Source organism: Cheilinus undulatus, linkage group 24 (genome assembly GCF_018320785.1).
Source record: "Cheilinus undulatus linkage group 24, ASM1832078v1, whole genome shotgun sequence".
Lineage (NCBI taxonomy): Eukaryota > Metazoa > Chordata > Actinopteri > Labriformes > Labridae > Cheilinus > Cheilinus undulatus.
In genome coordinates this window covers 20878665-20893581 of record NC_054888.1, presented here as the reverse complement: position 1 = coordinate 20893581, position 14917 = coordinate 20878665, and the positions used below count along the sequence as shown (strand labels likewise).

General features: G+C 37.3%; 1 protein-coding gene across 2 annotated transcripts in view; it reads right to left on the bottom strand.

Moving 5' to 3' along the window:
* Positions 1-14917, bottom strand: part of LOC121506254 (fibroblast growth factor 14-like) — a 164741-nt gene that overhangs the window by 80140 nt on the left and 69684 nt on the right. The window contains exon 1 of one of the 2 annotated variants that reach the window (XM_041781973.1): positions 2069-2261. The exons of the other annotated variant lie outside the window; for it this stretch is intronic. Within the exon in view, the coding sequence (XP_041637907.1) occupies positions 2069-2261 (193 nt within the window). Of the gene's footprint in view, positions 1-2068; positions 2262-14917 lie in introns of those variants that run through there. 2 annotated transcript variants of the gene reach the window in all.

The window sequence follows — 14917 nt, the reverse complement described above, 5'->3', positions numbered from 1 at the left end:
TGAAAATAAAATTCCAAGTCATTGTTATGAGAAAAAAGTCATAATTATGAGGAAAAAGTCAAAATTATGAGACAAAGTCAAAATGGGTTAAAAATTCTTAATTATGAGATAAAATTATGAGATGAAAATTACGAGAAAAAGTCATAATAGACTAAATGACTAATCTCATATTTATTTTACTTTTTGACTTAAAATTATTTTTCTCATAATTTTAACTTTTTATCTCATAATTCGCCCTTTTACCTCACTATTATGAGTTTTGTCTTTAATCATGACTTTTTAACTCAAATATTTGATGTTTTGTCTCATAATTTTGACATTTAGTTTCAGAATTTTGACTTTTTGTCTCATGATTTTGACTTTTTATCTCATAAATTAGACATTTTTTCTCATAATTTAGACTTTTTGTTTCATAATTTAAATTTTTTGTTTCATAATTCAGACTTTTTATCTTATAATTTATACAATTTGTCTCATAATTTAAACATTTTGTCTCATAATCTAGACTTTTTATCTCATAATTTAGACAATTTATCTCTTAATTTAAACATTTTGTCTCATAATCTAGACTTTTTATCTCATAATTTAGACAATTTATCTCATAATTTAGACTTTTTGTCTCATAATTTTGACTTTATATCTTATAATTCAGACTTTTGGTCTCATAATTTTGATGTTTTGTCTCATAATTTTGACTTTTTACCTCATAATAATGACTTTGGATTTTTTTCCAAGAATTGCTGTACTTTCACATTTTAAAAGTTATAATTATGAGATAAAAATTTGTAATTAACTGAATGACTTTTATCTCATAACTTTGACTTTTCATCTCAAACTTATGACTTAGGATCCTTTTTTTTTAATTTCCTAACTTCCACATTTTTCTTTTTTAAGTGGTGGAAATGGGCTTCCATATGCCTGCAATGAAAAGTGTGTTTTTATTTATTATTTCTTGTATCAAAAGTGACTAAATGAATTGGTCAACAGACTGAAATTTGTATCAGATAGAGTGGTCCAGCACTACAAAATAATGCAAGTAAATTTAATTAAACCACAGTAAAAATATTGTTCAAAAGGTGGGAAATTATGGTTAAATAAATACATCAAAATGCATATATATATTTGTAAAAAAGATGCAACATTTGTTGCTTCGCTAGCCGGCTAGGGGGAGCTCTGTGTAATATTCTTTCTAGGGGCCCTAAATCCCTAGCTACGCCCCTGCATACAGGCATAAAAAGTGTGTGTAACTGGAACTTTTCACAAGTGAAACTAGTTTATTAGCACCTCAGGTATGCCACCAGACATTACTGCTTTCTTCTTCTCTTGTTATTTAACAGCTCTTGGTAAGCATCTCTTCTATCATAGACTGGTAAAAGCATTGTAAGAAGTCTGTCTTTTAAAGGGGCTGCTAGTCTGAAAACACTGTCTTAATTTTGCTTTCAACTGAGCAAAAAAACAGCACTGAAGAAGGATGAAAGCCTCTGAAAACAGCTAAAACCAACTGGCTTTTCAGCGATGCTTCTAATTATGCATGCCTCTTTAACTAAATTGGACAAGTAATTTAAAAAATCCCATAAATTCATTAACTATTCCAATCAAAATCCTTCTCTGAAGGAGGCTGTAAACATGTTTATTACTGCTGTAAAAACTGCGTTTTTAACATGGGTGTGTATGTAACTTCTGGTACTTGTAGCCGGCCTCTAGTGGACACTTAAGGAACTGCAAGCTTTTGCACTTTTGCAATGGCTTCAGTTCTTAAATTATGGTCAGAATAAAGGAAAGATACAGCTTTAAATCAAGCTAGTAGAATTATGAACTCTTGATTGAAAAACAATATCTTATGGCTGAATACTGCCCACCCCTAACATGGACTACATCATTATAAATGGTACTGTTTTACCCTATCTAAGTTGAAAATACAGACCAGTGGTCTTAAATCTGGATATATTGCCCAACCCCAGCTACTCATGACCCAGCAGTGTAAACTGAGACCAAAAGGATGAGAAATGTGAGAAAATCTGTCATGTATGAATGTAAAAGTGCAGATTTTGTGCGTTTCCCGGCACACCTTGCCTCCGTAGCCTCCTCTTCTTCAAGCCAAATATCCGGACTTTAGAGAAGATGTCGACCAGGTTCCCGTTGCACAACCCTTGCTTCTTGCCGGGGCTCTTTCTCCGCCGGTGGGTCGTCGGTCGGTGGGCGTGTTGCTCCCTCGCCTGTCGCTTCTGCCGGATCAAACCGCTGGCTATCGCCGCTGCCATGTCTCCGCCGACACAGCCACAGCCGCCCCGTCGCCGTCCGTGTCTCCGGTCTCTTCAGCTGTGTCCACCGGAGGGGACGAGGCGCACACAAAACCAGACTCGGTCTCCGCTTCCGCAGGCTACAACCGCCCCATACTCCAGCTTCAGCGAGTCCGAAATAAACACTTGTACCAAATGATCCCCCAGGCCATTGATTTAGAACGGTTTACCTGTCCGTCACGTCTCACCTTTCTGTCTGCCTGTCACTCAAACAGCTGCTGTCACTGAACGGCTCCCCTAAACGGTTTTACCGGACCCGGTTTGCCACTTTGTGCTCCCATGGTGAACGAAAGAGACGAAGAAAAGCGTCTGAGAAGGAGAAAAAAGCCCCATGAAGCGGCTCCGTGTCCTCTCTCCTCTGGAAACGACCGTTTGTATTCCGCTGGCAGGAGAAGCGCGAGGCGCGCGTGCAGCCGCGAGCCGCTCCAGCTGCGTGAACCTGGCGGGAGTTACCAAGGGCAACACCGGAAACTGGTGAAAACTCCTATCAAAGTTAAAGCTTATTATTTTTTTTTAAACGGGAGAATAATAACACGAATTAACTACAATATTCTAACACTTCACGCCACAGTTTACTCCAGTCTTATTTACAGAATATTCGTTTATACTCCTATTATTTTATAACCTGTTGCTGCCATCAAGTGGGCAACTGGTAATATCAACTATCCAGAAATAAAGCTCTAAACTATCTCATTAAAACAAAAAACGAATTCAAAGAACAAAAACATTTGATAAACTCCTGTCCTTTGACAAAAAAAAATCTCATTAACATAAATGTATTTTAACGCAAAAAATACTGATAAAAAATACTTTAACATCTATTTTTTTTATTTCATATGATTTAATGACTTTTTGGTAAGACTTAGCTTATCTTTTCAAATGAAATGACCTAGTAGAAAACACTTTTTCTTCTTTACTACAAAATCAAGCTTTAAAATTTTCTCATTAATACACATTAACCAACTGTACATAAAACAACATGACATAAACTTATTTCATTAATGCTTTGTTTTGAAAAAAATAAATAAATAAATAAAACGAACTAAACCCATTTAATAATATATCTTTTAATGTGTTTTTTACTATTTAATATTGTTTTATTGTATTACTTTTACACTATTAAAACAAAACTTCTACATGCTAAAATATCGACAGAAACAGGCTTAGTTTTATTTTGTGCATTTAAATGCTTTATAGTGAGCTCTATTACCCCTCTTTTCCGATTTTCTGGTAATATTAAATATTATCTAAACTGTATTAAACATATTTTTTATTTTCATTTTAATTCAACTGATAACATTAGTTGAAATTTGTGGAATCATTAAACTTTAACATGTTTTTTGAGGTTTATCTTATTGTGAAAGGAACGACCGGAAACCCCTGTCTTTGTCGTTGTGGTTAATTGACGTTGGAAAAGCGCGAGCGCTCTCTGGAAACCAACCGGTGCTGGAGCCACGCGCCGAGCGAGCAGCCTCACACGCGCTCTCAAAACAACCTGTAAGGTAAGGGTGTGTGTGTCTGAAGCGTGTATTGGATGTGTGTTTATGTGTTTGGGGGTGTGGAGGACGACAAACCGTTTGGTGGTCGGATAGAACCGGATATAATCCCGTTTAACGGGACACGAGACACAGAAATAATGTTGTCACGTCATCCACGTTTCCTTTAAAACGTGTTTTTGTCTTCATGGGTTTAAACCATGATATCAATGCTACATATATGGTAAATGCATCCTGTAAGACTCAGTATTTCAAGTAAAGGCTGATCCTTCCTCTATTTAATCATAAAAGTTATTGTATGTTGTTTTAATCCTACAAATGGACTATTTTTTGTAGAAGCAAAAAAATAGTCTTTATCTATGAAATTTTGACTGTTATTTGTTAAATCAATGTGACCCACGGTCAATAAATTTCTACTCTCAGTATACATACATTCTTATTTAATCACCATGTCTGTCTCTGAACATGTGTCAGTCTGCACAGTGAAGGTCAAACATCTCAGGAAGCATTTAACAGAAAAAAACATTGTGCTATCATGTAGAATCTTTAAAAGAAACAATTCTATAGAGTTAATATTATGGCCCTTTTATTACATTGATAGACTAAGGCTGGTTTAACCAAAAGTTGGTCTTTTATTCAATCATTAAGAGCCCAAGTGACCGTACTCGGGCACAGTACATGTTTACTGAGGCACCATCAGCAGATACGGTGAATGCAAGGGAGAAGGAGAAAATCATGCTCAAGCATGGAAGCATGTTACTAATGGGAAAGCACACCAGCAGAGGCAGGAAAAAGGGAGAAATCATACTTCAGCACAGAGCGATGTCACTAATGTGAAAGGGGAGAAATCAGGGGAGAGGATAGGAGGAAGAAATCTCGCTCAAGCATGGAGTGTTGTAACTAATATGGAAGCAGAGGAGAGTAGGTGGGAGAAATCTTGCTCGAGCAGGAAGCGTTGTCACTCATGTGGGTAGGAGGAAGAAATCTTGCTTAAGTAGGAGCACTGTTAGTAATGTGAAAGCAGATCATCAGGGGAGAGGGTAGGAGGGAGAAATCTTGCTCGAGCATGGAGTGTTCTACCTAATATGGAAGTAGGGGAGAGTAGAAATCTTGCTCGAGCAGGAAGCGTTGTCACTGATGTGGCTAGGAGGATGAAATCTTGCTCGAGCAGGAAGGGTTGTCACTCATGTGGGTAGGAGGATGAAATCTTGCTCGAGTATGAGCGTTGTTACTAATGAGAAAGCAGACAAGCAGAGGAGAGTGTAGGAGGAGGAAATCATAATCGAGCAGGGAGCATTGTTGCTAATGTGAAAGCACAAGCAGGGGAGGCAGAGGGATTTATGCTTGAGCACGGAGTGATGTTACTAATGTGCAAGCAGACCATCAGAAGAGGGGTGAAAGGAGAAGTCATACTCGAGTACAGAGCTACGCTACTAATTCAAAAGCAGACCAGCAGGGAAAGGAGTGGAGGGGAATATCATGCTAGAGCACGGAATAATGTAACTTATGTGAAAGCAGACCAACAGAGGAAGTGAGGGAAGGGAATGTTGTGATGTTTAGGTTTGAAATGAAATAATTTTAATGCAAGTTTGAGTCATTTTTGGCTTATAAAAACAAATGAGGTTGTAAAATGGCTCCACAGTGGATCTGAATGTCTCTCAGAAAGCTACTAAAGCAGTAAATATGATAAATTATGATATTTAAGTGTTTTACTGACTTCTTTTTTCTATTAAATGAAATGTCATAAAGGACTGCTCCTTTTCACCTTTTGAAAGCATTCATTCTCCTACTTCTGTTTCAGGTAAGACAATGAAGGCCTCTCCACTCATTACTTCATCCCACACAGTCCCGCTGTCTGTATTCAGCTCATGAGAGGCCGTGCGTCCATCCGTCTGACTGAGCAGTTTAAAAATGCAGGAGCTGGGTGAGATTGACGGGCTGATAAACTGGAAGCTTCTCCGCTGCACATGCTGTGTCTGCATGTGTGCCTCTCAAACTGGTTTCCAACTGTAAGATTATACTGTAGGTCTGAATACACTCACATTTCCTCCATGATGTCACCGCGGAGTATCGGGTGTAGCACCGTCCAGACTAGGGCTGGGCAACTTGGGCCAAAAATCATGTCAAACATTTACGTAAATTGAGGTTGTCAGAATGTGTTTTATTCTTAAATACCATTGAGTTTCGAAAGTACATAAAGATTATTATCTTGAGTCATGTTTAAGCACAAGAAAGAGATTATGTGTTGCACAAATATGTTGCCAACATTTTAAAAAGTTGGTGGAACTGGCAGGGAGCAGGGCAATCTTAATTAGCCAACATATTTTTGCAATTTAGACAGCATGCAGGAGTTTGCCTGCTATTTTTCATAGTAAAAAAAATTATTGGCAACATTTTTAACCAAAAGAAAGTAAGAGGGCACTGTTTTAGCGATGCAAATGTGTTGGCAACTTCTGTGTTGGCAGCAGATGAATCATGATTGCCCAACATATTTGGGGAACTAAGACAAAATCTAGAAGTTTGCCTGCAATTTTTGATAATGAATAAAATATATTGGCGACATTTTTAACCAAAAGAGAGAAGGCAAACACTGTCTCAATTGCACTAATAGGTTGTCAACTTTTGAAAAAGTTGGTGAAATTGGCGAGGAGCAGATATATCTTAATTCCCCAACATATTTGGACAACTAAGACAGCGTGCAGGAGTTTGCCTGCAATGTTTGATAGTGAAAAAAAATTGTTGGCAACATTTATAGCCAAAAGAAAAAAAGTGAGCACTGTCTGAATTGCACAAATATGTTGGGAACATCTATGTCAACTGAAGTTGTCAAATTTTAATAGTCTTAAATACTGCTAAGTTTCAAAAGTACATAAAGTTTATGATATTCATATTTTATGCAAAAACAGTGAGCAATGTTTTAGTTGTACAAATATGTTGGCAACATTTGTGCAAATTGAGGTTGTGAAAATGTGTTATATTCTTATATACCATGGAGTTTCAAAAGTACATAGTTTATTATCTTGAGTCATTTTAAGTAAAAGAAAAAGATTATTGCTTGTGTTGCACAAATGTGTTGGCAACATTTGAAAAAGGTGGTGGCACTGGCGAGGAGCAGGGCAATCTTAATTAGCCAACACATTTTTGCAATTAAGACAGCATGCAGGAGTTTCCTTGCAATTTTTAATAGTGAAAAAAATTGTTGGCAATATTTTTAACCACAATAGAGAGAGTACTGCCTAAAATGCAAAAATGTGTTGGCAACTTTTCAAAAACATGGTGGAACTGGCAGAGACAAGGGGATTCATAATTGCCTAACATATTTGGGGAACTAAGACAAAATCTAGAAGTTTGCCTGCAATTTTTGATAATGAATAAAATATATTGGACACTTTTTTAACCAAAAGAGAGAAAGCAAACACTGCCTCAATTGCACAAATAGGTTGTCAACTTTTGAAAAAGTTGGTGAAATTGGCAAGGGACAGGGAAGTTGTGATAGCCCAACATATTTGTGCAACTAAGACTGCGTTTATGAGTCTGCCTGCAATTTCTGATAATGAAAAAAATTTGTTGGCAACATTTTTGACCTAAAAAAGAGACAGTGAGCACTGTGCATTGAGCTTTATTTTTCAGTTTTTTTGATACCACTAATCATCAAAATAAAGGAGTTTTGATCATTTTGAAACACATAGTATTCAAGAATATATTTGTTGTGCAATTTCAACAATGTGCTGGAGTCAGTATGCAATTTTGATCTTCAAAACATAAAATTACTCCATACAGGGTGTCTAAAACTTTTATTTTTTTACGATAACTCCTCATTTGCCAAATATTTCAAATGGAATATCTTTTGGTCAATAAGCTTACTGCTGTGTGTTTCAATCTTTTTCTTGAGCATTAGGCCTGACATCTTGTTGATATAAGCAATATTTCTAACCCCATATCTCATTTGAAAGTACATCATTATATCTTATAAACTGGGTGTATTTCCCAGCCCTAGCCCTGAGTAGCTACATTTAAAGTTGTTCTCAGTAAAGTTAAACAATTATTTGAAAAGTGCTTCTCTGATTCAAGTTTTGCCCAAATTTCCCGAGCCAGCATAAATTTGTCTTTCCAGTGCAGCATGTAGGTCAGCGTCTCTGCAGAAGAAAGAGCCGGGCAGGGACCCAGCTGGACACAAAGAACACTGAAATGAAAAGTGAAATGAAATGTCCATTTCTTCTGGGGAAACTGATATCAAAGAAAAACCCCAAAAACCTTTTCCAATTTATCTGACCTCCCCATGAATAATGGACAGCAGAGTTTGGCTGTCATATCAGGGACACAATTCATCCCTCATTCCCTCCAGATATTCTGACTTTAATGTTACACGGCTCAGGAACAACGTGTGCTACATTCTTTGAGAGGAGCCAAATATGTAGAGCGTAGTATTTTTAAAAAGGAATATTCTTAGTTCTTCTAAGCATTCACACAAGTGTGTCTGATGTTGATTATACATTGCACCAATGTTCATTTCATATACAAAGTGGTGATCCTTAAAGCTTAGTGTGGATGCACATCAGTGCATACTGATACGGTTTGATATCTGATAGCTCAGACTGCCTACAGGTCTGTGATGCCTTCATCTGGACTGGTAGTTTAGGTAGTGTGTGCTGACATGTGTTAAAGACTGCCCCATGTGCTGACATGATCTGTGTTCGTCTGCTCTTTTTGTAAGGTGTCATGAGATAACCTTAATGTTTATACATTTCACTGAGCTGAATGAAGATGACTGCTTCTCATCCAAGATAGAGGATTTTTGGCTTCATGAGGTCAGAAAGATAAAGACAGACAGGAAATGTGGAAAGATTAGAATAGAAATGTATCAGACAGCCAAAGCTGGGAGTCAAGGCAGCAGAAGATGCTTCAGGGACTGTAGCCTCTCTGTGCACCTGCTCTAACAAGATCTACCACTACTGAGCTAAACCAGTGCTCTGACTGAGAGTCGTTTAATTTAGTATCCTGGACATTTAGTGTGTAATCATGGGGATGTGAATATCAGCCTGTTTCAGCTGTGACTATCCACCTATATCAGCCGTAAATATCGGCCTATATCGTCTATAATAAAGGCCTAAGGTAGCTGCAAATATGAGCTTATATTAGCTAAAAATAGCAGCCCGTATCAGCTGTGAATATAAGCTTATATCAGCTGTAAATATCAGCTTATATAGCTGTTAATAGCAGCCTAAATCAGCTGTAAATATTAGCCTATACCAGCTGTAAAAATCAGCTTATATCAACTGTGAATATCAGCTTATATAGCTGTAAATATCAGCTTATATCAACTGTGAATATCACCTTATATAGCTGTAAATATCAGCATATATAAACTGTAAATATCAGCTTATATCAACTGTGAATATCAGCTTATATAGCTGTAAATATCAGTTTATATCAACTATGAATATCACCTTATATAGCTGTAAATATCAGCATATATATCAACTGTTAATATCAGCCTATATAGCTGTAAATATCAGCTTATATTAGCTGTAAATAGCAGCCTCAATCAGCTGTAGATATCAACCTATACCAGCTGTTAATATCAGCTTTTATCAACTGTGAATATTACCTTATATAGCTTTAAACGTAGGCCTATATCAGATGTCAATATAAGCCTTTATCAGCTGTAAATATTGGCCTATATCAGCTATCAATATCGGCCTATATAAGCTGTGAATATAGGCCTTTATCAACTGTAAATATAGACCTATATTAGCTGTATGTATCGACCTATATCAACTGTCAATATCAGCCTACATTAGCTGTAACTATTGGCCTATATCAACTGTGAATACAGACCTATATTAGCTGTATGTATCGACCTATATCAGCTGCAATTATCAGCCTTTATCAACTGTAAATATCTGCCTATATCAGCTGTCAATATTGGCTTATATTTGCTCTAAGTATCAGCCTGTATCAGCTAGAAATATTGGCCTATATCAGATGTAAATATTGGCCTATATCAGCTCTGTATATCGGCTTATATCAGCTGTAAATATAGGCCTATATCAGCTGTCAATATTGGCCTATATTAGCTTTAAATATCAGCCTACATCAGCTCTGAATATTGGCCTATATTAGCTGTCAATATCAGCCTATACCAGCTGTTGATGTAGGCCTGTATTAGTTGTAAATATTAGCCAATATGAGCTGTAAATATCAGACTATATCAGCTGTAAAAATCAGACTATATCAGCTGTAAATATCAGACTATATCTGCTGTAAATATTGGCCTATTTTACCTAAACATCAGCCTATGTCAGCAGCAATTATTAGCCTATATAAGCTGCAAATGTCAGCCTATATTGGGGTAAATAATCACCTACAAAATACACACATATGATGTTTAGTCCAAGTGACCAGCCCTAGTTGTGGTGACTGAATGACAGTTGTAAAGTAAAATCACTGTTTTTCAATTCCGGTTGCTGACAGAAGTTATTCTCACACTTAATGTCTATTAAATTAAAAACATACAAAATTAACCACAATACTTGAAGGTTTTATAGCCCGCATTGACCAAGTGTTCATTTCAGTGATGTTTTGTCTTAATTCTTCCTCACAGAACTTACAAATAGAAGAAAGGATTTATTTTCCTGTGCTCCTCAGTGTTGAGGGAAATGAACATTTGGACATGCAGAAGGTGACTCATCTGCAATAAAATAATAATCAGATGTCCTTTTAAGACTTCATGACATGAGCAGCAGGTCAGCTCCCTGAACGGAGAGATTTCAGCACCACGGACAGCGAACAGGCTCTCTCTGACAGCGGCTGCTGCTGCATATGTGTGGGCCGTCCACAGACACACAGAGTCACAAACACCAAGGGAGAAAGAGAAAGACAGACACTGACAGAGAGAAACAGGCTGTTCCTTCCAAGATATCACAAAAATATGAAGCACTCCTTCCCTCACGCCCACTAGGTGGCACCAGAGTGTGTGTATGAGCCCTAGAATGGGCGCTCCCTCACTGATAACAGCATTAAAAGTGGAAGTGCATCAATAACACAGCGGTGGGTGACTGTGTGTGCTACATAATGATGTGTAACAGTGTGAAGCCCTGCAGAGAAAAGAAGAAAACCCTGCTTGTTAAAATGCTTTAAAAACCAAAGAGGTTCAGAGCAGGGGCAGGAATTTAACAGCTCTTTGTCTTTGTAACATGATGTTTAATCAGTTTTGCTCTGATGCTTTTCTTGATGACATTATGACCCACATTAGACACATAAAGCCCAAGCCTTAGCAGCAGAAATCTGCCTTTATGATCCTCTTTTCTGCAGGAAAACTCAGCTGACACCATCCAATGCTTTCATTTTCAGAGCATGATATTGCTGACACACGACTATTTAAATACAGAACATTCGCCCTTCCTTGTCTCGCTCCTAGACTGTAAAAAAAGAACAAAAAAAAAAAAAGGATGAGTGTGTGAGCGAGGAGGCGAACGTGCACGCTGTTTTATCCAGGTCAGCTCCAAGTGAAGGAGTTATGAATAAATCAAAGCTACATTTACATTAAAATTCATCTCTTCGGATGCTTTTTATAACACTGGAGGAGGAAGACAGCGGCACACGGCTCTTAAACTTCAAAAGGAAGAATTTTCCATCCCTTTTTTTCCATTCACTTCGTCCTCTCTCCATCCAAGCAAAAGACACAAAAAGAAACCCACCGACCATGCTGATTTTCTGCCTCATGAAATGAAAGAGAACATAAACACACACGTGCACGCGTCCACTCAAGAACACACACAGATTAAGTAGACAAAAAATGAGATCATGCACAGGAACATAAACAAACTCTATATTTAGAACATCTCCATCTTCATCCTCTTACTCCTTTTCTTTTCATTTATATTCAAATCTTTGCTGCACGTCTGTGTCTGCACAGTGTGTCAGTACAGAGGCAGCAGCTCCCTCTACAGGCAGAAAAGCATCACTGCACCCTTCACTAACCCACCTCTTCTTAGTCTTAAATCTTTGTCACATCTCTGCTGCTTTCCTTCTTTATTTTAAGCACAGTTAAAAAGCTGACTTCACTTAAAAAGTCTTCATTAAATGCAAAATAATGCGTCATTTAAAGCTGCAGATATATCTAACCCTGCATGAGGAATGTTCAACTAGTCTGATCTAGATGTGGCACTTTTTAAATACTTCTATGGCCCTTATATGATCAATATTGCATATTTAATGATCACACAGCATTTCCCATGCAAAGATTTTACCTGGGCTGCTCTCTTGCATAAGAACAGGTGTTTGGCTATATTTAGGGACCTTCATTTTGATAATTAAAGCATTTTTTACTCCATATATTAATGCAATATTAGGGAAAGTATGCAGATAATAAAGTATGATTGATAGTATTTTGAAAAAAAAGCACACTGCCAGCTTCAACAAGCATGCTTTGTGCATACCTCAGTAAAAAAAAAACTTGCACATTGTGTTCTGTTATATTTAACCCCTTAAAGCCTGTTGTATCATATTTGATACACACTTTTATGATACCTCTATGTCAGTGGTCATCTACATCTGCACAAGCACCAGATTTTCAAATACACAAAAATTAAAAATTTAGCTCTGATATAAATGAAATATTGTTGTAGTAGTATTTGCATTTTCTTTCAAAATGCAGGACATTTTTAGCCATTACCAGCAAGATCAATCCATAATATCTATAATGCAGCAGGACACATGGAGACAGACCTGAAAACAGAACTGGCAGGGACCCTGAAAATCCCATTTTTGACACTTTAAAACAATTTTGGATACTTTTTGGCCCTTTCACCCAATTTTTGCAAGATTTCTGCTCCTTTTGCACCACTTTTCCTGCATGCTTTATCCCCTTTGAGCCACTCTTTTATCTGTTTTTGCCACTTTTCTTGTATTTTTGCCACTTTTAAATCCCATATTCATTACCTTTTTGCACTATTTTTTGTAATTTGTAACCAATTTTTGATCTTTTTTGGCCCTTTTTTCATCTTTTACCAATTTTTGCCACATTTTAATCTCTTTTCATCACTTTTTCCCCACTATTTTTCATCCCTTTGTGCCACTCCACAACCCATTTAGCCACTTATCACCCTTTTTTCAACTCTCTAACCCCTTTTCACCACTTTATCTGGTCATTTTGCAGCACTTCTGCCAACCTAAACCCTTTTTTAATTTTCTAATAAATATGACAGTAAATTTCAGTAAAACAGATCATTCTTTTAGTCATTCTGAAACTATTTCAGTATCAAGTGTTTGTGGGGTGGATTTAACAGACATTTAAAGCCAAAGGATACTCTTAAAACCACAACATCTTCTTTTTCCTCTTTTCTGAATTTAATGATTTTCGGGTGCTAATCAGGAAGCTTTGGGGGGCCTGATATGGCCCCCGGGCCACCAGTTGATGATCAGTGCTCTATGTAGTCAACATGATCAATGAATTACTAAAAAAAGAAAAAAAAAATCTGAATGCAATCTCATAAATGATAAAAATGCCCTCAAGTGGATTATCAGTTACAGTTACACCTAATGTATCAAATGAGACACAAAAAATATATAAGTTAAATTTTATGGAAATTTGGATTTTTTTGGATTTCAGTAGAAAGTGAAATAAACATTTCAGTTCAAACAAAATAGAATTTTCTGGCTATAATTTGTATATTCAGGCTTTAAAGGGTTAAAATTGAGATATTTGTAGCTACTGGCCTGTAGATCCTACAGCACGTTCCATGTGACCCTGGAGCTAACCCAACAATGCTGCAAATCAGTGCTCAAAGTGAAGGCAGATGCAACTGCATATATCCAAATAACATACACTCAAAAGACACTCAGAGCCCCAGTGCAAACCTGCATTAGCTAAATGAGGATATCCACAGAATGCTGTTTGCTGGCAGAGAACATAATGTACAAAGATTTACAGATAGGAACTCCAGTTGAGTTTGCAAAGTGTGCAAAACTATCACTACAAATGCAAGCAACAAGTGTAGAAGCTAACAAAAGGTTTCAGATGCTACAGTTGTGGATAGAAGGTCTGGCGTTGCAGATGAATGTCCCTGCAAACCCCGACAACTTTGAACCTTGCAAGGCAAATGGCCAGATTCAAGCCGAAATCCGGTCAGAAAATGACGGGAACAATCTGTGTCATCTGAGGACAAAAAGGCGGTAGGTAGCTATGGATGTGGTTTAGCTGAAGTGCCTGCAAGCCTGTAAACAATGGTGGCCGGTTACGGATTAATGTGGATTAGAGCCCGACCGATTGATCGGCAGGCCGATTAATTGGGCCGATTGTAGCGTATCACAGATTAATCAGCATCGGCCAATATGTAGCCGATATATTAACCCTTAGAGCTCACGCAGCACAGATACTGCGGCAGGCACAACCCTTCAAAAATCACTTGGTGACGTTGGAACCGTAAGTCGCTAACATTTTCTAGTGAGCCCGGAACTTGGCTGACTTTCCAGAGTCTCTGAGAACAGTGTTGTCCTTTACAACAATACGTGACACAGTTTATAAAAACGTTGATAACATTTGAACCGTAAGTCAAAGAAACTTACTCTTTTTCTTCCACTGAAAGCTGACGATTTTGCCATTAGTTTGCTACCATCAATGTCTCCGTAGCTCTAAAGGACGGCGCTGTAGCGAGCCCGGAACTTTGGTGACTTTTTGGGGTCTTTGGAGATTAAATCCACAGCGTTACATCCGATGATAAGCGTCTTTTAAATGCATTTTTAATCCATTTTTGATCATGTACTTTGACTTTCTTCAGTGGGCAGCCATGTTTGTTTGACATGCAAAGCATTGTGGGAGGTGTAGTCAACCACTTGCGTGTCTATTGCTTAGAGGAGTAGAGACGCAGGAGTAGAGAATAAACAACGATAAATGCAACTGTTAATTCCCATGTCCACCATTTTCTAATCAAAGACTATTATGCAGCTTTTTAACGTTGTCTAAGTTGAATATTTGTGAAATAAACAAAGATAATATAAATATAAGAATTTGTGTTCATGTACAGTATATATCCTGTGTATATCAATGTTCCTATTTCATATATCGGCCGATATATCAGATATCTTTTTTTTTTTTTTTTTTGCCATCAATATCGGAAT